We start from the raw sequence: 23,800 nt of genomic DNA, 5'->3' as shown, positions 1-23,800 counted from the left end.
AGATAATCACCAGATAATCTCTTGTGATCCTCCTCCATCTCCCTCCTTTATTCCACCTACTCCGTTTAGACCTTCCCAGGGAGCTTTATTTCAGTGGATATAAAAAAAAAAGTGAATTTTTTAAAAATTTCAGATTTTGTAGTTAATTCTCAAGTTAATTGATTCACTTTTGTTCTTGAGCCACCCCAGAAGTGCTCCGGGCTTGCTCCCAGTGCAGTTTGGGGGACCGTATGGGGTGCCGGGGATGGAGCCTGGGTCAGCAGCACGCAAGGCAATGCCTTGTCCACTGCATTATCTCTCCAACTCTTAATTTCCGTATCTATTGAGATGTTTCTCTCCAACTTTCCTCTAGTCCTTTAGTATTTTAGGTCTTTGGACACACCTAAAATAACCGATTTATCCCAGCAAGTCCGGGGATAGCATTGATAGGCTATAGCCCAATTCTCAAACCCCATTTATAATAAACTCCTCATCCTTTCTTTGTGGGTCTCCTAATTTGGGGGGTTAAAACTGGACATTTACTTTATTTAAATGTCCTTTTGCTTGGGGGCTGCCCCCAGCAGTCCTTTGTGTACTCTCTCTCATTGTGCCCAACCAGGGAGCTCCGATGGGGGGACCCCCTCAGAGTTGGGGATCAAGCCTGGTCCTCCAGACCATGTGCTCCAGCCCTGGAAACCAGGTCTCTGGACCCACAGGGATTTGCAGTAATTCTGGGAAGCAGCTTCCCAGGATGGTGATTTCTGTCCCTTTGCTGACTTTGCTAAACAAATTCTTTAACCCCTGCTCTCCGCGTGGCATCACGGGTGTCTCTGCTCCATTAGCTTCACATTCCCGAAAGGATGGGGAAGGGATTTCCTTCGACATCCAGAACCATGAGTCTCGGTTTTTGTGTTGGGGTGGATTGGGGGGCTCTGGACCACGCCAGTGATCACCCTGCCTGTGCCTGAACCTCCACTTTCTGCTGATGCCGAGCCCGAAGGTCAGTTAGAAGTGGAGGCTTGGTGCTTGCTCACACATCTTCGGGCTGTGCATGGCCCCACACCTGCCTGTGTACACATGCCCATGTACACGGCCATGACCTTCCAGGTCCCCTGGGAGGTGCCAGAGCTTTCCCGGGGCATCTCGTTCCCAGTTCCCTTTGAGCCGATTGGTGTTTGTAGCCTTGCTCTGCCTCTCCTCAGCTGTGGCTTCTGACCTTTGACTAAAGCTGCCATCCCAGCAGGGGTTGCAGAGTTAGCTCCCAGGAAGGCCTGTGATGGAGCTTTTTCAGGGGACAGTTAGATGATATGATGGCAGGTCCCCAGGCATGGGGCTTTGGGGAGTCTCCAGCACTGCTCTGCGCCTTTTCTGTGATGGCCAGTAGTGGGTTTCACCCGGAATGTGAACTCTTGTTTTGTAAGACTGCCCTGAAGCCTGAGTGGGGAGAATGAGAGAGCGGGTGAAAACACCTGACAGCTCTCTCCTTTCACCCAAATTCAAGTGTTTTTCCTGAGTAAATGGTACCCAAATACACTTGGGGTTTGAGGCCCTCCATGTTCCCGGAGCGAAGAGATGCCATTGGGCTACACTAGCACGCGACAGGGACAAATGGAGACGTTACTGGCGCCCGCTCGAGCAAATCGCCGACTAACGGGAAGTTAAGTGATTAAGTGATAAGTGAAATGGTACCCAAATACACTTGGGGCACCACCACAAAACATGGAATCACCCCGTCCAAGACTGGAAAGAGGAGACAGCACTTTTTTGAAGACAACAGGAAGATGGTCAATAAGCATATGAGATGATGGTGATCGTCACTGCTTATCACTGAAATGGCAGTCAAGGGAACTGCAAATCAAGATGACTATGAGGTGTCACTTCACACCAGTGAGAAGGGTCTATATCCACAGGTTTGGAGCTAGTAAGTGCAGGGAGCGATGTGGTGAGAAAGGAACACGTATTCTCTGCTGATGGGACAGATGCTGGGTTCAGCCTCTTCGGAAAATTTCCCCAAATTAAGAAAAGATTGATTCTATATGATCATGCAGTTCCACTCCCAGACATTCATGCCAAGAATTCAAAAATATTAATCTGAAAGGACTGATCTATGTCTGTATTCATCTCAGTGTTATTTATAATAGCCCAGATCTGGAAATAGCTAGTGTCCCACAGTGGATGAATGCGTAAAGGAACTGTGATCTATATGCACAATGGAATACTACTTAGCTAGGAGGAAAGATGAAATCTTGCAGTCTGCTGCAACTTAGATGGAGCTGGACGGTGCCAGGCTAAGTGGAGTGAGTCCGGAAATAAAAGACAAACACCAGATGATTTCACTCATATGCAGAATATGCAGAAATAAAGCGAGGGATTAGACCATCCCCTCTGGAACTCTGAGATATGTTCCCTAAACCTGTGCCCTGATGGATGGAGAGACAGGACAGCAGGTAGGGTACTTGCCTGGCATGTGGCAGACCTAAGCTTGATCCCCAGCACCACACACAGCCCCCTGAGCACTGCTGGGAGTATTCCTTGAGCACAGAGCCAAGAGTGAGTCCTCAACACCTCTAGGTGTGGTCCCCAAATCAAGCAAACCAACAACAACCACCTGAGGGTGCTGGGGTTGGCAGAAGCGACCTTGGGGTAATAGTGGAGGGTCCTGGCACTCTGGAGTGAGTGTAATACACAGCAGTGCTGGTATGAAAATAAAATGGGGGACTGAAGCAATAGCACGGAGGTTAAGGTGCTTGCTTTGCATGTGGCTGACCCTGGTTTAATCACTGGCACCATATATGGTACCCCAAAAACATGAGGAGTGATTACTACACACAGAGCTAAGGAAAAGCCCTGAGCACTACCAGGTGTGGCCCAAAATTAATAAGTAAAAGAAAAATGGGTTGGAGTGATAGTCCAGAAGGTGGGTTTTGCTTTGTAGGTGGCTGACTTGGTTTCAACCCCCCGCATTCCCTATGGTCTCCCAAGCACCACCAGGAGTAATTCCTGGGGGCAGAGCCAGGAGTATCATTGGGTGTGGCCTCCCTCAAAAAAAAGTGAAAGAAAAGGAATATTAATATATGCCAACCTTAAAGCAAAACAAAAATAACATATTGCCTTCGTTCGGTTCAGTTTCAGAACACTGAGAGATGCTTCCAATGACATTTTGTCAATGTTACCAGGGTCTTATGGAGGAGAGAGATGCCAGGGCACTTTACTCTGTCATCTTTGATGACACATTTCCCTGCTGCTTCTACTATGCTACTTATCACAGACTTCACTTACATAGTTACAATCAATTTATGTTCCTATTATCTTCCTTACCAGAAATGAGGAAAATTTATATTCTTCACCAGAACTTGATAATTTCCCAATGCTTCATAATTGTTCTAAATAAAGGTCAGTAGTTTCATAAAACCGAATGGATTTAAAAATATTGTATCATTAAATACATGAGTATTAAAAGGATCTCATAAACCACATTTTCCCACATGACCAATATATGATTAAAAGCACAGTCGCACTGTCCTCCCATTGATCATCGATTTGCTCAAGCGGGCCCAGTAACATCTCCATTGTGAGACTTGTTGTCACTGTGTTTGGCATATCGAATACGTCACGGGGAGCTTGCCAGGCTTTGCTGTGCAGGCACGATACTCTTTGGTAGCTTGCTGGGCTCTCCGAGAGAGGCAGAGGAATTGAACCCAGGTCAGCCAGACTGGCCACATGCCAGGCAAACGCCCTACCGCTGTGCTATCGCTCCAGCCCGATATGATTAAAAGATGCATGCGAAATAAATATTTTACATGCATCTTTTAAAAAAAGATCCCCATTGGCTTTCATGTAGCAAGATTATTGATGGGGTTTTGGATTCTATATCTGTACCAGGACACATTTCCTTCTAATGCTTTAAGTCAAGCACTGTACTGCAAGACAGAAAATGCAGACACACACAAAAGTCTCACCATCTTCTATAATATATAATAGACATAATACATGTAATATAAAAGCATATCACTGTCATAAAATTTTACTTTGCTTGGGATCGGTATCTCCATACAAATTACTTACGATAACATGTAATAAGTTTTTGTTCTTTGAAAATGAATGAATAAATGCTTAATTTTTTTCTTTTTAATTGTAATATGGTCTGTATTGATAGAGTAACTCCCTCCTCAGGCAAATGATCTGAACCCTCAAAACTTTTTTTGAGAATTAAAAGATGTTCTCTGTTGCAAAAGTTTGAGACTCTGGTTTAGACTGATCCAAAGGGCTTCAACTCAAAAAAAGCCACCTGTCCCCCCACAGTCTACACCCCTCCATGTATCCCACTTTTTCATATGCTCATGCCAGTGTCGTATCCATAGTGGCTCTTGCTTGAATGTAACTTAATACAAATTTCAGCATGGATGCCTTAAAGAAGCTCATGCCTCCTTTTCTTTCATATGGAAAGGATAACTTTAGAAAAAACCTAGAGGTTTCCAGAAAGACTCCAACCACAAGGAGAAAGAAAAAAAAAGCTCTCACTTCCTTTGGCCAAAAGAAAGGCTTTTGGCAAGGCAGGAACTCAATCGATTGTAGTGACACTTCCTTGCCCCATGTTGTGCTTCTCTGTCACTCCACCGTGCGCCTCATAGTTCCTTCCACCAGAGTCTAGAAAAGACGCTGAGCTCCAGCCCAGTTTGCCCCATGCCCTCCGTTCCTGCCCGAGCTCCACCTGACCAGCCCAAACCCTCTGCCTCTACTGCACCACTTAGCCAGACCTGGCCCAGGTTCTCCAGACACTTATGTGCCGTCTCTCAGCAGATTTTTATATTTGCATCTGGACCTGATGCCTCCTGCGTTCCCAACTCTTTCCCGACTCTTGCCACAATCCAGAATCCCAGGATATACCCTATCCCCTGGAGTCACTTGACCAGAGAAAACCAAACTTAGGACAGGAGCCTTTGATTTGCATTAACAATTTTTTTCTTTTAAATATTATTTTGTTTGGGGGAAGGCCATTCCTGGCAATGCTCAGGGTTTTATTCCTGGCTTTGCACTCAGGAATCACTCCTGGCAGGCTTGGGGACCTTATGGGATGGCAGGGATCAAACCCAGGTTGGCGGTGTGCAAGGCAAACACCCTCCCTGCTGTGCTAGTGTGCTGGCCCCAGCCCTTCCTTTCTTCCTGGTGTTGGTTTCCTGGTGGGACTTCCAGAGCCAGGGCCCAGTAGCAGAAGCTGCTGGTTTCTCCCCTTCCTCCTGGCTTCATTCCTTTCGGGAAATCCTTCAGTACCTAAAAGCCCCAGCTAGGCATATGAGGAGAAGCTAGCTAGCACATTAAGTAGTTGTTAAGGAAGCATGCAACCCACGTGGGCTTTCTTGCCCAACTGTCTCCCCTCTTCTTTAAAGTGCTCAGAGATCATTATCCACAGTGTGTCAGCCACAAACCATAACAGTCTCTCAGGCAATCGTGAACCACTTAGAAAGTAATGACCCTTAATCCAGGCTCATTTCCTCTCCAGTGTGCTTAAGACGCCTTGTAAATCTATTATCAGCTCAAACACACGGTCTACCAAATCATCCATAACCAAACCATGACCATGACCCTCTCCCTCACGTTCAATCCCTCCCACATGAAGCAGACGTCATCAAGTCATGTTTCTGGGTTGCTCTCATTTCCCCTCCTTGACTCTGGAGAACCAACTCCACTCTGCTCCTTGATAAATCTCTTACCTGGTCCTTCACCTCTCTGCCTTTTCGACTCTTGCATGTCTTGCCCTCTCTCCAATCACAGTGTCTTGGGAGGCGAGGCTTCCCGAGCAGAGAGCTCCTGACCTGGGTAATCAGGAAGTCAGGATTTACTTGGATTAATTTGGGGGGTTCGGGGCTGGAGAGATAGCACAGCGGGTAGGGTGTTTGCTTTGCACGCGGCCAACCCGGGTTCGATTCCCAGCATCCCATATGGTCCCTTGAGCTCCGCCAGGAGTAACTCCTGAGTTCAGAGCCAGGAGTAACCCCTGTGAATCGCCAGGTGTGACACAAAAAACAAAAAAAAAAAATTGGGGGGTTTCACCCATGGTGCTTTTTGTCATTTCAGTCAGCTCATGTCTTTGGGATAATTACAACCAGGTGCCCACATTTCTGCCCCTTGGATTCTGGAATTTGACTAGCACATTTGCTGGGGGAGTCACACCTGGCAGTGTCTTGGGGGTCACACCTGGCAGTGTCTTTGGGATCTTCACAACCAGGCACCCACATTTCCCCCCTTGGATTCTGGAATCTGACTAGCACATTTGCTTGGGGGTCACACATTCTCAGGAGTCACTACTGCTGGGCTCTGAGCACTAGCGTTCTTGGCTGTGCTCAGGGGACATTTATAGAGCCCAGGATGGAGACAGGCTAAATGCTTTGACTCTTCCTGTGCTGTCTCTCTGGCCCCTGATGATCCTCTGTTGGTGTCTTCTGCTCCGTGTAGGAATGGCGCGGGCATTCTGGTCTGAGTGCCTTCGCCCGCCCCCCCCTAGGACACACACATCACAGGGGCTTTGCTCTCCCAAGCCCCTGCCCACCAACCTCTTCTTTCAACCTCCAAGTAACCTCATGAAACAGGCAGGAGTCAGTCGTGTGGCTCCCAGATCATCCTACATTTCAGTCTCCCCTTTACTGTTGGCACGACAAGGCAGATCAGGCCTGGGCTGGCCTGTCTCAGCCACCTCGAGTGGCCTCTGCTTGGGCGTCAGGAAACCAACACACCAACTAGCAAAATTGGAGCTAGAGACTGCTCTTGGAAAACAGAGCCTCTGGAAGTGAAGGGGTCGCTGCACTTGTATAAGCTGTGGGAGATACTGGCATCCCTCCAGCAAGAAAGAGGCAAAGGAAGGCTGAGTGAGGGTCTCCGGCATGGAGCCCCCTGGGTTAGATTCTGGACGTGGCTTACCCAAGCCAGCCAAGGAAGTTCTAAGGAAATTCTCTCCAACCAGATCTCAGCTTCTCCAAATAGCTGGGGACTTCTATACTGGGTAAAACATAGAGAGACATTAGTAACAATCTTAATGGACACAGGAGGGATCCTCACGGTCAGTCTCTGGCTCCACGTGGAACTAGGCTAGAAGGACCTTCGCTGTCTTGTCCTTCCTGGAACAGGAGAGCAGGTATGGTATGATCCAGGCATCAGTGCCTCCCTAGCATGAGCCAGGTCCAGCCCCCGTATGTGCTGTGTGAGTCCCAGCAGCCTGTGGCCGAGTGGTGCCTGGTTCCGGGGATCCAGTCAAAGGACCTCGGGGGCTGAGACCTGGGAGGGACCGACCTCCCCTCACAGACTTGCACTGACACGCACAGGCTTGTTACCATCCCATCTTAAACCACCTCCATGGCATAGTGTGGTCATAAAGTGAGTTATTCCTACCCTGCTAGAATCCCTCCCTCCCTCCCAGATGGTGTCTCCCTCTGGCGCACCCCTTTCTAGATCGCTGGACACTAAAATGTCTTAGAATAGGAGAGGGGGAGAGAGCCAAGCTGGCATCCCTTCCCTCTGTCTCGCTCTATGTTTTCTACTTGGGCATGATTCTGGGAAGTCATCTGGGAAAATGCTGGGGGTTCCCCAAACAGGCCCAGTGGCTTCTGAGCCCTGTCCAGGGGGACCGCAGGGCTCCCCAAGTGCACCCCGCTTTGAGTGACCCCCTGCCCCCGTGGGCTTACCTGTCTGTGCTCTCGCTCCTAGCTGCACCCAGGACGACGCTGCCGTCTACCAGGTCTCTGCCAGGAACGGGCAGGGCATGATCTGCTGCTCTGCCTCCCTAGAAGTCGAGCGCCCGACCACCCTGCCGGACCCTGGGGCCCCAGAGACCAGGCCGGTGGACTGCGAGAAGGCCCCTCCTAACGAGGCCCAAGCCAGGACCTCCTGGGCCGCCCCCGGGTCAGCTGACCCCCCCTCCTCCCAGAGCCATGGCTTAGCCTGGGGCCAGTCGCTGGCCAACGGTGACCTCAGCGCATCCAGTACTGACCATCCCCGCGGCGCGGAGGCCACCAGGCAGACGGAGGAGCTGGTCCACGGGCAGCTCCGGCCAGAGTCCAGTCCTGCCTCTGTGGCCCAAGATGGGCATCGCCCCTCAGGCTCTGCACCTCGGCCCATCTCCGGGGTCCAGGAGAAGGAGGCCTTGAGCCATGCTGGCCCCAGCCATGCCGCCTTCAGCGCTGCTCCTCCAAACCCCAGAGCCGAAAAGTACATTAGCTTCAGTCTCCCGCTGCCACCACCCCCGCCGGTGACAGCTGAGTCGGGGACCCTGGGCCAGCCAGCAGCCTGCTCCAAGCACCCCAGCCCTCGGCTCCCCAGCGAGGACTCCGACAGCGACTATGAACTTTGCCCGGAGATAACCTTCACCTACACGGAGAAGTTTTCAGATGATGACCTGGAGTATCTGGAATGTTCCGATGTGATGACGGATTACTCTAATGCCATTTGGCAACGGAGTCTGCAAGGGGCCGAGCGGGTTTTTTTATTAGAAAGCGATGACGAAGAGCCGGAATTCAGCGAGCGGGGCCTGGAGGGATGTGAGCCGCTGGGCAGTGACACGGGCGGTGGACCTGGGGTGTCGGGTAACACGGCGCCTATGGATTCCACCCCAGACGACGTCTGTGGTCATCACTCACGGCCCCGAGAAGTGGGGGTGAGGAGTCACCCCGCCTCCCCCCACCGGCCCTCATCCCCCATGACCCTGGCTCGGGGACCTCACCAGGCTGGAATGTCCACGGTAGCGGACCAGCGGGGCTATAAACGCCCCACAGCGTCTGGGGCCGCGGGAAATGATTATCCAGGAATTCCGGGAGACACCAGAGCCGGAGAGGAATTCGGCAGTGACAAGCTGCTGAACATGGAGGAAGCAGGAGCGGGGACCGAATCCCGTGAGCTGGAGACAGCAGCGGGAAGAGACCAGGGTGCGGAGCCCGTTGGAACCCAGGGGAGAGCGGGAGAGAAGGGACCGTTGGGAAAGAGGAATTCCGAGAAGCCTTCCCGGGGGAAGCGGCCGGCGATAATGAAGGGCAAAGTGAAGAAGCTCAAAGGAAGTGTCCCCAGAGCCCCGCCCGACCAGCTGCTGGGTCCCACAGGGCCAGCTCAGCAGCCCCTCAATCAGGCTGGCAGCAGCGAGGGCCCCTGTGCCCTGGCAGAAGCCGCCCTTCCTGATGCCCAGCCTGCCGGAGGAGGTGCTTCTCGGTCCCCGGTGCAGCCAGCGGGTCCCCCGCTGCAGACCCAGCCGTGGTGCCCCCTCCCCCAGGACGCCCGTGTGGACAGCGGAGAGCAGGCTTGCTCCCAGCACCTGCCGGAAACAAGTTGTGCTCCGAAGGGGAACGATCGCCCACAGGTAAGATTCCACTTTTAAAAGCGAGAAAGAAGGAAGCTAAAGGGGGCGTGTGTGCCGGGCCGTGTCTCTGGGGGCCGTTCCGCAATGGAAATGGGAATGCGCCTCCTGGTCCGCCCAGGGTACCTGTGCATGACAGCTGCGGCGAGGAAGGAAATCTGGGTTTGACAGAAAGCCCAGATAAACCCTAAGCCATCCTAATTATAGCAAAAGGCAGATAAAGTAAGAGCCACTAATGGGATTCTGGACAGCTGGAAAAAGAAACCCGATCTTGGTTGGATTGCATGTGTTTTAACCAGGCAATGTCACCATTCAGAAAGGGCTGCAGGAGAAGGGTTTGGGGGACTGTGTTTAAAAGGGGGGAGAGGAAACAAAGAAATCGGTCGAAAGCCGATCCTTGGTCATTTCCCTCTAGAGGTGCTTTGAAAATGCTGGTGCTGGCTGCCTGTCGTCTTAATTCGTGACGTGCGTGGATGGTTGCGGTGGGTCTGAAGTCTGACTGGATTCACTTAGTGAGGCTGGGGGACTCAGGTTTTGTGAAGCCGGTGAGGTGTTTCTGAAGGGCTGTGTGTTTTATTTTCTTAGCCTTCGAGTGTAAAAGGGGCGAAGAAAATATTGCCAGGATGTTAATGTGTTTCGCCCTGCTACTGGTTTGGGGGCATGTATGAAAGAGATGGAATTAAGTTGGTGGGAATAATTAATGCGCAAAGGATCTTGTGTTTGCTCTGTGGACTTACAAAGGCGCTGTTAATTCTCAAGAATTCCAAATGCACTGGCTTAGAACTCAATGCCCTCCTAGGCCGTGCATGGATTTGTGTCAAGAAATACCTCAGAAAGATGATCGATCAATCATTTTTGGCAATCCTTGGCTTCTCCCTTCCTCCAATTTTGCAGGAGGAACTTAGTTTTGTTTTTCTAGAGAACAAAATACACCCAAATGCAAAGTGATGGACAGCTCCCTGTGAAAATGTTAAAATTTTGTGCATTGATTTCGAAAGATCCAGTGCTAAAGAGTCAATCTAAAGATTCTCAGTAATTATTGACTAAGCAAAACGTCCTGTTCCAGACTGATTTAGCCAGATAAAGGCCACGCACACTTTATCCTTTGCAGGGGAGTCATTTGTTTCTTCTCCTGCTTGGTTGTTTAACACTTGGCTCTTAGCTACCCGGACACAGAGACCACAAGCTCACGCCCAAGAGAAGTTATGGAGGTGGGTAGTTTGGCAAAATATTTTTTTGAAAAAAAAAAGTTACCAGGTGCATTTTTTCCCCTGTCAATATGTAAGTTTTGTTTCAATAAATTCTTATTTCTATCTGTGAAATGGAGAGCTGAGTGCCGTTAGCTCATCCATTGAGTGTGTTTCATTGGGGAAATTGCTCTCATTGTAAAAGATTTCCAGAAGGGGTGCATGTGAGGAAGTTGGAGTGGTGGTCAAGGGGGCAGAAAGGAAAGGACAGAGGAGAGGAGGCTGGGGACCACCCCCGTGTTGGACCACCCCACTAGGGAGGGATTTCTAGCCTCTTGGCTGCCCACAATTGAGAAAAGCTGTAGGTAGGCACCCCCCTTTATCTTTAACCAAACCCCTAGTGCAGAAACTGGGCAAGACCACGGGCTCCCGGGGGGAGCAGTGAGCAGAAAGACTTCGGAGCCAACAGCCTTGGTCTCTGCCAGTGCTCAGGGGACTGATCCTTACACATAAGTGCACACACATTCACACACACTCGCACACACATGCACACATGCACACACATCCACTGATTCTGCCGCTTCTCAGGGTGTCTTGTGGGGCATCCAAGGCCATGACCTGCGACCCGTGTGTGTGTGTGTGTGTGTGTGTGTGTGTGTGTGTGTGTGAGAGAGAGAGAGAGAGAGAGAGAGACAGAAAGCTTTCCTGGGCTCACTGAGCAGTGCTCGCTCCAGGGAAAGCCAGCAGCTGGGACAGAAACAGGACTGCAGGTCTGTGTGTGTGTGTGTGTGTGTGTGTGTGTGTATGTGTGTGTGTGCTCCTACCTGGGTTAGAAACGGGGTCTCAGGGATCCAGGATCTTAACTCTCCCCTGAGCAAGGCGGGCAGATTTGGTGTCAGCAACAGGTGCCGGCAGTGTGGGTGGTTCTGTCCACACCGCAAGGGGCTGCCTGCCTGCCGGGGTCTGCTTCTGACTCACGAACCCAGCATGGCCAACTCACCGCCTGGCCTGAGGCCCCGCTACTGTGACGCCAAGGCTCCGGGGGCTTGGGGAGGGAAGCTGGACTTTTCAGTTAAGAAGGCTCCAAGAGCAGCCGCCTCGTCTTTCTGTCGCTGGGCCAGAGAGATGCTTAGGCTATTATTGCGGCTCGAGCGTCGCCCTGGAACCCGCCTCTCGTTTGCCTGTCTCTCTGTCTCTTTGCTTGCCTATTTCCACTCCAGAGAACACATACTACTCCTTTCTCTCCCCTCACAACTTCCTAAATAAGGTTCAATGAAAAACTCTGCTGCCTCACAAACAAAAAAAAAAAAACATAAAGGAAGAAAAAAAAAGATCTTTATTCTCCCATAGCTGGGGCTTGCGTCAACCTCAATGTTTGACTGGGTTTCAAGTCCTTATTTGGGGTGAGGCGATGAGCATAGATTTTCCCCCCTGAGGACTGGGGCCAGGTTCACTTACCTGTCAGGTGTGTCACTGTGGAAACGGGCCAGCAGTTTCTCTTAGGGTGTTAGCTTTCCTGTGCGTGGATTCGGAGCGGCCTGACTTTGGTCCCTTTCTCTGGCTCTGCAGCTGAGCACGGCTCTGTGGGGAGCTCTTTGCCGCCTGCTCCCTTGGCCCTGGGCCCTCCACCCTCCTCCCCTGCTTTCCCCCACGTTGTACTCTGCCCGGCTAGTGTTGGAAAGGCCCCAATTTCCCTACGTTTATGGAGGACTCCAGAGTCAGCCCCAGTGTGGGAGGGGAGCCGGGCGAGGGTACCCCGGGCGAGCTTGAACCGTTTTCAAGGGCTTCGAGCCAGCCCCTCCCCTGGGTTCTGGCCTCACCGTCCCCCTGCCAGTCGGCCCAGCTTGAATTTCTCCCTCGCGGCCTGGGGTCAGACCATCTACGCTCCGCAAAGCACAAGTGTAGCATCTGTCCTCCCGCCCGAACCCTCCCGGCGACACCCCAGAAACAGCCGCCTCTCTTGGGGTCCCAGGGTGGAGGGGGTCTCCAGAGTGCAGTGCGCAAAGGCATGCTGAGGGTCTGCGGGAATGGCCGGAGCAGTTGAGGGGGGGCTGTGTAGAGGGGTGCTCCCGTGCAGCGCCATCTGTCTCCTCCGCTTACTTCCCATCTCTGGACTCGGACCTGCCACACGGGTGACGCTCAGTACAGACCCACCGAGTGCGCCTCCTCGAGGCCACACCCCAAGTTCAGGTCAACATGCGCCTTCTGATCTCTGGTCTCAGTCTCAACTGGCCTGCACAGCCTTTGGGTCCCTTCACGGCACACGAGTCCATGGCCCAGGGCTAGAGCACAGGACTGTCAGGGGTGCCGCCCCGAGTGGGGTCCACAGCACTGAAAGCACAGGCACAAAGGTGAAAGAAAGAAGAGGATACTGCCGACATCCCACTGGGAGTGGCCCCATTACTCTGTGTGTGTCTGTCTGTCTGTCTGAGAGTGTGTGTCTAAGTGTGTGTGTCTCTGTGTATATCTGTGTCTGTCTGTATGAGAATGTGTGTCTGAGTGTGTGTGTCTCTGTGTGTGTATATCTGTGTATGTACGAGTGTGTTTCTGTGTGTGTTTGTATGTATGAGTGTGTGTTTCTGTGTGTGTATGTTTGTATATGTATATGGTGTATCTCTGTGTGTGTCTCTCTGTGTGTCTGTCTGTGCAAGCACATGTTGGGACTGGAGTGGTTGGCACAAAACTGTCGACGTGGAGGCTGGAGTGATAGCACAGCGGGTAGAGCGTTTGTTTGACTTGCACATGGCTGACCCAGTTTCAATCTCTGGCATCCCGTATGGTCCACCTGAGCACAGCCAGGAGTGATTCCTGAGTGCAGAGCCAGGAGTAACCCCGGAGCATCGCCGAGTGTGACCCAAAAAGAAAAATAAATAATTAACTATTTTTAAAAAACTAGAACTAAAACTAAAACCTATCCACATCTTGCATGCGGGGCACACACCTCCCCATGCATTGTGAGGTCTCTCAGGCAGGTTTGATCTGCCTCCCGGGAGCCACCTACCCTTCCCTAGGATTACTTAAACTTGACGCCAGCACAGCGCAGCTCAAGGGACCCTCAGCCCAGCTCCTGCCCTGGGAGCACTTCCCTCCCCCATCTGTGGGTTTCTTTACAGGGGCCACACCTGGCGGTGCCCAGGGATCAGACTCAGGGCCTCATGCCTGCAGGCAGTGGCATAGCCCCCACCTGCTGAGCTGAATCTGGCACCACCTCATGCCCCAGGGCTTTGTGGCTGTGATGACCCTGGCCGAGTTTCCTCCTCTATTGGTAATAATAATAACAATCATAGTAATAATAACATTGGCAGTAATAATGAGAGGAATGCTTCATGGTTGGGGGAGAATCAAATCTGCAGTTCAGTTCAGCACAGTACCTACTGTGAAGTTAATGTCATTTGGTGCCACACCTGGCTGTGCTCGGGGCTTAATTCTTGGCTCTGGGATCCTGGCAGTGCTTGGGGGGGGCATGTGTGGTGCCAGGGATTAAACTTGGGTCTGCTGCTTGCAAGGAAAACTCCTTACCAGTGTACCATCTCTCTGGCCCCGGCAGTTAGCATCAAGTAAAAAATTTTTTGTTGTTGTCACTTAAATTCTGTGTGTCATTGATCTTCCTGATACATACGTCCTTTCTCCCATGTGGAAGACTTGTTGGAAGCTAACTACACATTTTAGGGGGGTAGGCGGAATTGGGCCACACCTGGCCAGTGCTCAGGTCTCACTCCTGCTCCATGCTTAGGGATCACTTCCAAGGGTCCCCGGGGGACCAAATGCAGTGCCAGGGAATGAACCAGGGTCAGCCACATGCAAGGCAAGCACCTACACTTTTCTGCTATCCAACCCCAAGATGATAGATTTTTATATCATTTCTAAGTGATGAATTTATTGAGATATGTACATATGCGCACACAGTTGTGATGAATAGTACAGAGAGAGCTGTCTCCTTTGCTCAGCTTTTCTGATGGAAATATTTCACGAAAAGCATAGTGTTTATGATATCTGGCACGCACTAAGCTATTGCATTGACTCCCAAAACCGACCTTATGCAGATATTCCCATTTTCTTCTGTGTGTGTGTGTGTCTGTGTGTGTGTGTGTGTGTGTCTGTCTATGTCTGTGTGAATTCAGGAGATAGGCTAGGCTTTCAAGAGGAGTATGTGTGTGAATGCAATAGACAGACTAGACTTTTAAGAGAACAGTGTGTGTGTGTGTGTGTGTGTGTGTGTGTGTGTGTGAATTCAATAGACAGGCTAGGCTTTCAAGAGAGAGAGCAAGCGAGAGAGAGAGAGAGAGAGAGAGAGACTGTGTGTGTGTGTGTGTGAGAGAGAGAGAGAGAGAGAGAGAGAGAGAGAGAGAGAGAGAGAGAGAGAGAGACTGACCTGTATCCCCTGTAGAAGATCTTGAGAGAAAGGTATTTTACTCTTTATGTTGATGTGGGGTCGGCCTCATCACTAAGCAGGATGAAAAACAGGGTGTTGAGCCCCCTTGGAGATATGCATGTATTGGGTTTGAATTTCAGATCCGTGGTTGTGGAGAGACCAGTTCTACACATGATAACGCAAAAGCAAAGAAATTAGCTCCTTTGCTCGAGCTAGGGTCCAAGTCTCATCCAACACAGTGGAGTCTTGACAAGGACGCTGACACCAAATCACAAGCTGTTTATGTAGGTTTCAAAGTCTCCAAGTCAAGCAAGCACTAATGTAACAGTGATCTGGCAACAATTAAACAATAGTTTCCAATAACAGTACCAGTTCTATGATTGCATAGACTACCCATTCCTTATGGTTAACAAAAGATAATTTCTGGGGCCCTTTAATGGAGGCATAATGATAGATTGCAACTTCCCAGGTGGGTTCGGGTTGGCTAGTTACGTATTGTTTCACTGCTTAGGAAACTGAATCTGTTTCAGTGCCAGGAACTGAACCTGAGGCCCACCTTATTTTTCTTATTTCTGCCGCCTGTCAAGGCTGCACTCTGGCTTGGTTTGAATCTCACACAGGGCCACGCAGGGCAAACGTGAGTCTCCAGCTCTTAGACCACTGCTCAACTCTAAGGATTCTAGGATTTCTGCTCAATTCTAGGATTTCTAAGAAGAAACTCCTTGAACTATAATTTTCGCATTCCCGGACAGAATCCCTGGAGTCTTGAAGATATTTGCACAACAAAACACGTTCCTGAATAACTGCTGTTTAAAGGGACACTCCTGAGGGCGGGAATCCACTAGTGGTGGTGGCGTTGGCGAGAGCACACGTTGATCATCATCGCTTTGTCTCTCACGCCCCTTGTCAGCACCCCTCCACAGATGACCCGCGAGCTGCCCTCCTCTGCCAAATACCATGACTGTGCCGAACCCACAAGATCCTTTAATGCCTCGTGGCCACCGTGACGCGCAAGCGGTTAGGTAAATAAGCCCTGGAAAGGTGATAGGACTTGCAGCCTCTCTGCTCCCTTCCGCGGTGCAAGGGCTTGCTCGTTCAAATGCAGACTTCTGAGCCTGCCCCCACGAGCTGAGTAATCCCACCCTGCTCATAACCAGGTCCCGGGAGACTGGCGTGAGCGCCTGGTCCCCGGAGCCCTGGTCTCCACTGTGGGATCTTTGCAGGCGAGACCAGGTCCCTGTCCTTCCTCCCCAGGGACTGACCATGCGGGCCCTTTGTTCCATCTCCAGAATCGGGTGTAGCTTGATGCAGTGTGGCTAAGCACTTGGGGGTGCTGTCAGCTCTGGGAGTGCTTCCCGGATGTCCTGAGGGTGGGCACTCGCCACGCTCTAGGACCACTCACATTTGCTGAACATGCAGATGATGCTAAAGGGAGTGAAGTACAAACTTCTGCTGGGTGCCAGGTCTTAGACCCTCAGAGCTAAAGGTTGAACATGTCCTGCAAGTATGCTCCCTCCCTCCTCTCTCCCTCCCTCCCTCCCTCCCTCCCTCCCTCCCTCCCTCCCTTCTTCCCTCCTCCCTAACTTCTCTCTCTCTCCCTCTCTCTCTCCCCCTCTCCCTCCCTCTCTCTCTCTCTCCCCCCCTCTCTCTCCCCTTGCCCCTCTCATCCTACCCCGCCCCTCTCTCCCCTCTGGAGTCCAGGGCCCCTGAACACTCATGCGGCACCAGATGACCCAGTGCTACATTTGCACGCAAACTCGTCTTCTCCCTCTGCCGTGTCTCTGCAGGGTCATTTGTGAGTTCCCTTCCGGTCCACAGTGCTCCTGGAGCAGCAGGGCTCACGAAAGTGGGCGGGGATAGGGTGTGCCCACAGGACCTGCTGTCAGCAGCCCAGGGTGCCCTTGAGACAGGATTGCCAAGGGGCCTTGGGCCTCCCGAGCATCCCTCGCGTGCCGCCTGTTCTAGCCGAGCTTACATATACACAGACACACACACACATATACAGACACATGCATATGTATATGCAGATATACACAACATATATGTATACATGTATGCACATTTATGTGTAGATACATCTAGACACATGTACACGCCTGTATACCTATAGGGGCATAGATGCATAGAGACACATGTATACACATATACACCCACACGTCTGTTTTCCTTCCCCCCATTATCACTGTTTTCGGGACCCAGGGGCTCCTGCGTGTCTGCCCTGCTCACGCACTCAGCTGGGGTTCTCACAGGGTCTGCTTTGCGTACGTGAGGGTGGCACACACTTGGATGTAGTATGCCTGAAAGAGCACACTGTGTGTGTATATATGTGTGCACATGTATGTGCGTGTGTGCATGTGTGCGTGCGTGTGTGCATGTGCGTGTGTTTACATGTGTGTGTGCGCGTGTGTGCGTGCATTTGTGTGTGCATGTGTGTATGTGTGTGCATATGCGTACTGTATGTGCATGTCCATGTGTGTGCACGTGTGCATGCGTGCACATGTGTGTGTGCATGAGTATGTGCACATGTGTGTGTTTGTGTGTGTGTGCTCACGTGCCGCCCGTCCTCCCGGGAACAGGGAGCTAACCCGTGCAGAGCCTGTATGGCGGGCTCCCTCCTGCAGAGCCGTCCTGAGGCCACAGAGAGGCCACGTGAGAGCTGAGACTCGGAGAGCAGGACCGGACCCCCGGGGTCACCGGCTGGGGCACTCAGGCTGGCCGGGGACTGCAGGCTCTGTTTTGTTACTGCCATGCTCCAGGGAAGCGGGTGAATGGCGGCTGCCCGTGGGTACCAGGACTCCCTAAGGCTGAGGCCCCGGCCCGAGTGGGTCCTGCGCCAGCCTCACTGCCGGGCGGTCGCACCCCCCCTCCCCCCGCACACGCACACCACCCCCGGCTTCAGCTGAAATCTCCCAGGCTTTGAGGGCCCCTGCAGCCAGGAGAGAGGTTGGTGCTCCAGACACCCAGCGCCTGCTGTGCTCTGGGTTCTCACCTCGTGGGGTGACCTGAGCATAGCTGGGCGTGATCCCTGGGTACCACTGGGTGGGGCCCATCTAGAGCAACCCCCCTCAAAGGCTGCTCTGTCTCCTGCACCCATTATTCCTGCTGCTCAGGCCCCGACACTGGGAAAAACTGCAGCAAAACTGAGGCAGCCTCGGCTATGCCACCCCACCGCCATCCCAACGCAAACTGGCCGCACAGTGCCAGCTTGCTCCACACATCTGTGGGGGCACCGAGACGTTGCAGCGAGAGGCTGCCCTTGCCCAGGTGGTGCTGGCCACTGAGTCCCTAGGGCCAGGCATCGAAGCCTGGGTTCTTTTGTAACCAGAGGGAAGATATTTTCACACGTGAAAGGGCTCTCCTTGTCACCCCAGACTGCTCCACCGCCCTTCGAGCACGCTGGTGCTGGCGTTCCGAGCTGAGTTCTACAGAGACCTGGTGTGAATCTTGCTTTGGGCCTGCAGAATAACCCGGCCCCCTGGGGCTTTTCCAGGGCAAGCAAAACCCCTCGTGATCTGGACTTTTCTGGGCTGTGAAAGGGCTGTTTGCTGGCCACGTGGTGTGGGCTCACCTGTCCGGCTTCTGAAACGGGTCCTGCTCCTGATTTATTGTCGCTAATCCAGAACAGGTGTGCCAGCTACAGCTGCGCTTTATTTCAGGGAGTGGTTCAGTGACAGGAATTTGGGCGGCAGCATGTGAGGCCAGTGAGAGGGGTCACACGGTTGTGAGGGTGGGTTTCAGGACCGCTACCCCCATATCAAGCTTCCCATCACCGGGGACCAGAAACATGCCCTGATGGTTTTTTTTTGGGGGGGGGGGGAAGGTGTGTGTTTATTTATAGATTTTGCTAAGTCTCTAGATGAGAGAGATGGGTTAAGCAGCTAACCACCCGCCACCCCCAAACACACACACAAACACACACACACACACACACACACACACACACACTGAACCAAACAAATGCTAAAGCCATGATAATCGAAACAGCATGGCAGTAGCTCCCAATAGAACAGTAAGTTGAAGGGAACCAAGTGGAGAAGACAGAATCAGACCCAAGAAATTGGGCTTGGATAAAGGTGACCTTTAAACCTCTAGCAGAAGCTTTGCGCAGTGGCAGTATCATAGCCAATGAGGTTTATCTGAGGCGCGATTATTGCTAATTGAAAACTTAAAACCTCTAGCAGAGAAATGAACCCTTAGCTGATGTGAAGACATCAGGCACTGAGTGAAGAATGAGTGCTCCGGTGAAACTGTGTCAACTCCTGTAGGGCTTCTGAGTGTAATCTAAAAACAGAAATGTTCACGAGCAGGAGAAAATAATGAAAACTATTCCTATGATCTAGAAATAAGAGATTGGTAACACACCTGATAGACAAAGATGAATTTCACATATATATATATATATATATATATATATATCCCAAAGGGATTTTTTAAAAAAACCTTTAAGTCAACAACTGAATAAAACCCCCCAAAGCTTTAAATAAGTAATTATGAAGTTCACAGAAGAGGAACTACAAAGCATTAAGGCACATACGAGATATCTGGACTTCTCTGTCATCTTAAAAATATGACCTCTTTTTTTTCTGCGACTATTTTATTTATTTTTAAAAATTTATTTATTAAATCACTGTGAGAAGTTACAAAGCTTTCAGGTTTAAGTGTTCAGTCATACAATGATCAAACACCCCTCCACTCACCAGTAATTATTTTTCATCACCAAGAACCCCAATATAGCCCCTCACTCCTCCCAAAGCCTGTGAGGCAGATGATTTTTACTTAACCCTCTCTCTACTTTGATTACATTCATTATTTCAACAAACAACCATTATTGTTTGGAATTTCCCCCCAACAATCAGAACTGCTGAAAAGGCATTGTGAAATAATTTGTTTTCTATTAGTGGTTATGAAAACCATGTGATTTCTGATATGTTATTAATTAAGTCTGGAGGAATTTCTGCCAAGAGCCAGATAATTATGAGATTGGTTTCTGTGCATCTGGTGCCATGGCCATGCCGGAGAGCTGCTCATGGAGGGAAACTCGGTTGGGCGTGAAGGACAAGCCGGTTCCGCCCCCCTTCCTATAAGGCTGCAGTTGCCCCATGACCGCCAGCTCATACCTGGCTTTCCAATAAGCTCTGACGTGGCAGCCGCTGTGCTGCTGGGCTGGGGGCGGAGGAAGGTGGAAGATACAGACACTCTTTCCCTCCTGGGTGGGTGGGGGCATGGCACCGTAGTTTAACGCGTAGTCCATTCACGTTTCTGCCAAAAGCTGCTGGGGCCCTGGATTAAGTCCGTATACCTCTGATGCCATGGCCGTGCCAGAGAGCCACTTGTGGGGGCAACTCATGGCCTCGGTTGGGCGTGAAGGACCAAAACTATGACTCTCTTACCTGGCAGATAAATAACAAATGTGAAGGGTGAGTGTGACAAGTTGTGGGGACCATAGAGAAACAGGTATGCTAGCTGGTGTGTCCACAGCAACACTCTTTTGTTGTGGTTGTGTTGCTGAGGGCTGTGATTATCACCCAAGATCTGTAACATGCGAGATGTGTGACTCTCAGGGAAGCCAGGCCCCTGGCCGGCCAATATCTTTGCTGTCCCAAAGTCCTTGCTTGATCAAGTAGTTCTTTCACACGATAGTGTCCATTTTTTGTTTGTTTGTTTGTTTTTTGGGTCACACCTCGGTGATGCTCAGGGGTTACTCCTGGCTCTGCCCTCAGGAATTACCCCTGGTGGTTCTTGGGGGACCCTATGGGATGCTGATGATGGAGCCCAGGTTGGCCGCGTTCAAGGCAAATGCCCTACCCGCTGTGCTATCGCTCCAGCCCCTGCGGTGCACATTCTTGAGAAAACCCTGCTCCCAGGCCCCCAGAGACCAGTGCCAGCCGTGAGTTGTAGAAGCAGCCCCCCAGGCGAGTGTTCACTGGACAGGACAATGGCGTGGCCTGCTCAGAGAGCCAAGCATAGAAGGGAGAATGGCCCACGGAGAGGAGGAAAGGCAGCACGCGGCTGGGGGATGTTTCCCCAAGCCGGCCTGGGGACTGCCCGCATCACCTGCACGGCCATGCCTGCAGCTGGAGGGTGTGGACGCCCCCGTGGCCTTTGTGTATAGCGTCTGTGTGGACCTGTGCTCTCAGTTCTCCCAGGTGACTCCCCCCTGCATGGCCTGGTTGGGGGGGAGGCACTGGAAGTCAGCTTCTGGGAGACCCCCCGCCCTCACCAGGCAGCTTCCCAGAGCAGCTGCAGCATCTTTCTCTCCCCCTGCCCACCCCAAGCCAGGGCTTTGCAGTTTGACATGTCTTTGAAGTCATGTTTTAAAAATAAACAAGGGGCTGGAGCGATAGCACGGCGGGGAGGGCGTTTGCCTTGCACGCGGTCAACCCGGGTTCGATTCCCAGCATCCCATAGGGTCCCCCGAGCACCGCCAGGAGTAATTTCTGAGTGCAGAGCCAGGAGGAACCCCTGAGCATTGCTGGGTGTGACCCAAAAAGAAAAAAAACAATAAAACACAAACAATATTCACGGGTTGGAGCACAGAGGGGGGAGGGCGCTGGCCTTGCACTCAGCCGACCAGTTTGATACCCGGCATCCCATGTAGGGCCCCTCTATCCTACCAGGACTGACCCCTGAGCACAGAGCCAGGAGGAAACTCAGTTTTGAAACAGACTCGAGGCTTTGCAGGCAGAGGGAGCCAGGCCTGGGAGAGACGGCCGGACGGCCTCTCCACTGATCCAGCTCCGCCCCTGAAATTGTCCTCTCTGTGATGGGACTCACTGCCCAGTTCCTCGCTGGCAGCTTCTGGGATACCCAGGGCAGGACCTGGAGGGAACTTCAGGGCGGAGTCCAGACCAGACCTGATGACCGACAGCTGTCTCCTGTGTCCTTATCTTCTTCTCTGGCTCTGGGAAGGGTCTTTGGGAAATTCACGCCCGGCTTTTTTAGATGCCGAGTTGTGGGGTGCAGGGACGCCCCCCTGATCTCCAACAGGGCAGGGTCTTGACCCGGGACTTCCTGTGTACACCATCGGCAGGGGCCCAGCCCTGATGCTCGTCACTGTCAGGGCTCAGGGTGACCGCTATCCCTCACTCTTTGACTTCTAGAACTGCCAAGGGAGACATCACTTTGCAGATGGGCTCCTTCCGCCACAGAGGAGGCTCAGTGCTACCCCCCTGGCCTTTATCCAGCCTGAAATGCACAGAAAAAGTTTCTAGTTTCTCTCCATGGGAGGTCTGCAAGGCAGGGAGGGATGAACCGTGAGCTCCTCTGTGTGTGTGTGTGTGTGTGTGTGTGTGTGTGTGTAATGGGCTGTGTGTGTGATGGACTATGTGTTGGGGGTTAGGGAGAGATGAGTTCTGTGTGTGTGCATGCGTGCTTGTGTGTGTGTGTGTGTGTGTGTGTGTGTGTGTCTGTGTGTGAGATGTGCTGTGTGTATGATCGGCTCTGTGAGGGATTGGGGAGGGATGGGCTGTGTGTGTGTGTGGGTGGGTGGGTGATGGGCTGTGTGTTTAGGGGTGGAGGTGGGGAGGAATGGGCTGAGTGTGTGTGTGTGTGTGTGTGTGTGTGTGTACATGATAGGCTGTGTGGGGGTGGTGTTAGAGAGGAATGGGCTGTGTGTTGGTGTTGGTGGGGGCATGGAAGTTCCTAAGTGGTTTTTTTTTGTTGTTTGATTGTTGGTTTGGGGTCACCCTGGCAGTGCTCAGGATCTGTGTCATGTGGGGGATCCAACCCAGGCCTCTCACATGCAAAGCCTGTGTCAGACCTCCTGAGCATCTCTCCAGCCCACATCCCTGAAATTAATAAATGAAACCACGCAGGCAAGACCAGGCGTTCTGGGAAAAAAGTAATAAGCTTCTTCAGCCTCCAAGTTTGGGAGCAAAATGGGTGGGAGAGCGCGGTCAGCACCTCTGTCCTCAGCCCTGTGTGAGGGGGCTGTGGAACAGCCTGGGCCCGTGTGATGGGGCGGGTCTGTTGGATGAGGTTGAATTGCATGAAGGAGAGAGAAGCAGGAATGTGGGGACCAGGACAGAACTGAGGTTCTGGGAGTTCAGAGTGTCTCTCTCTCTCTCTCTCTCTCTCTCTCTCTCTCTCTCTCTCTCTCTCTCTCCTCTCTTCCCCCCCCCCCTTGGTCTCTCTCTGTCTCCCTCTCCCTCTGTTTCTCTCTGTCTCTGTCTATCTCTCTCGCCCTCTCTCTCTCCCTCTCTCTGTCACTCTCTTCCTTTCTTTGTCTCTCTCTTTCCCTGTCCCTCTCTCTCTGGCTCTCTCTCCCTCTCTCTATCTCTGTCTCTCCCTCTCTCTGTCTCTCTCTGTTTCTCCTCTCCCTCTCTGTCTCTCTCTCCCTCTCTTTCTCTCTCTCTCTCTCTCTCTCTCTCTCTCTCTCTCTCTCTCTCTCTCTCTCTGTCTTCCCCCGCTCCTTCTCTCCCTCCTGCGCCTTCTCTCTCTCTCTCTCGCCCGCCCCTCCTCTCTCTTCTCTGGCCCTCTCCTGTGGCTCCTCCTGGCTCATTCCCGTCACCCTGTGAGAGGTCACACTGCACTCTGTCCCCTAGTCCCGGATGAAGCGGCTGGGGCCAGCCTGGATCCACTGGGGGGTGGGCTCAGTGTACAGAGCAGCAGCCAGTGGGGGATCTCCAGACGCCCCCAGATGTCCAGGACCCTCCGCCTTCCAGGGAAGAAACCACTTCTCTGGCCAGAGCGGGGTTTGGGTATCAGGGCGGGGGGCTGACACCTCTGACCACTGAAACAGGCATTTCTCACAGAGCTCAGGGCTAAAGTCAGGATCCTGGTCTCTGGGGACCGTCACTGCTGGGTAGGCTCTCACCCTTGCTGTGACCCCTGCAGGCTATTTGATTAGTCTCCTTTGTTTCTTTCCAGGCGGAGACCCAGGCTCCATGCTGGGAGACGGATTCCCTGGGCCCTGCGCCTGCGGGCCTG

General features: G+C 52.1%; 1 protein-coding gene and 1 pseudogene across 1 annotated transcript in view; both read left to right on the top strand.

Moving 5' to 3' along the window:
• The window catches only part of LOC130016284 (alpha-protein kinase 2-like), a gene marked incomplete at its 3' end in the record, with an annotated part of 42,167 nt that extends 33,660 nt beyond the window's left edge, over positions 1-8,507 (top strand). The window contains exon 4 of the mRNA XM_056106955.1: positions 7,678-8,507. Within this exon, the coding sequence (XP_055962930.1) occupies positions 7,678-8,507 (830 nt within the window). The remainder of the gene's footprint in view (positions 1-7,677) is intronic.
• A 10,461-nt stretch (positions 8,508-18,968) lies between these two features.
• On the top strand, positions 18,969-19,084 carry LOC130016319 (uncharacterized; annotated as a pseudogene).
• Positions 19,085-23,800: the final 4,716 nt, after the last annotated feature.

Source organism: Sorex fumeus, unplaced genomic scaffold, assembly GCF_029834395.1.
Source record: "Sorex fumeus unplaced genomic scaffold, SorFum_2.1 ptg000151l, whole genome shotgun sequence".
In the NCBI taxonomy this organism is placed as follows: Eukaryota; Metazoa; Chordata; class Mammalia; order Eulipotyphla; family Soricidae; genus Sorex; species Sorex fumeus.
The sequence above is the reverse complement of the archived record's forward strand: the minus strand, read 5'-3'. Positions and strand labels throughout refer to the sequence as shown.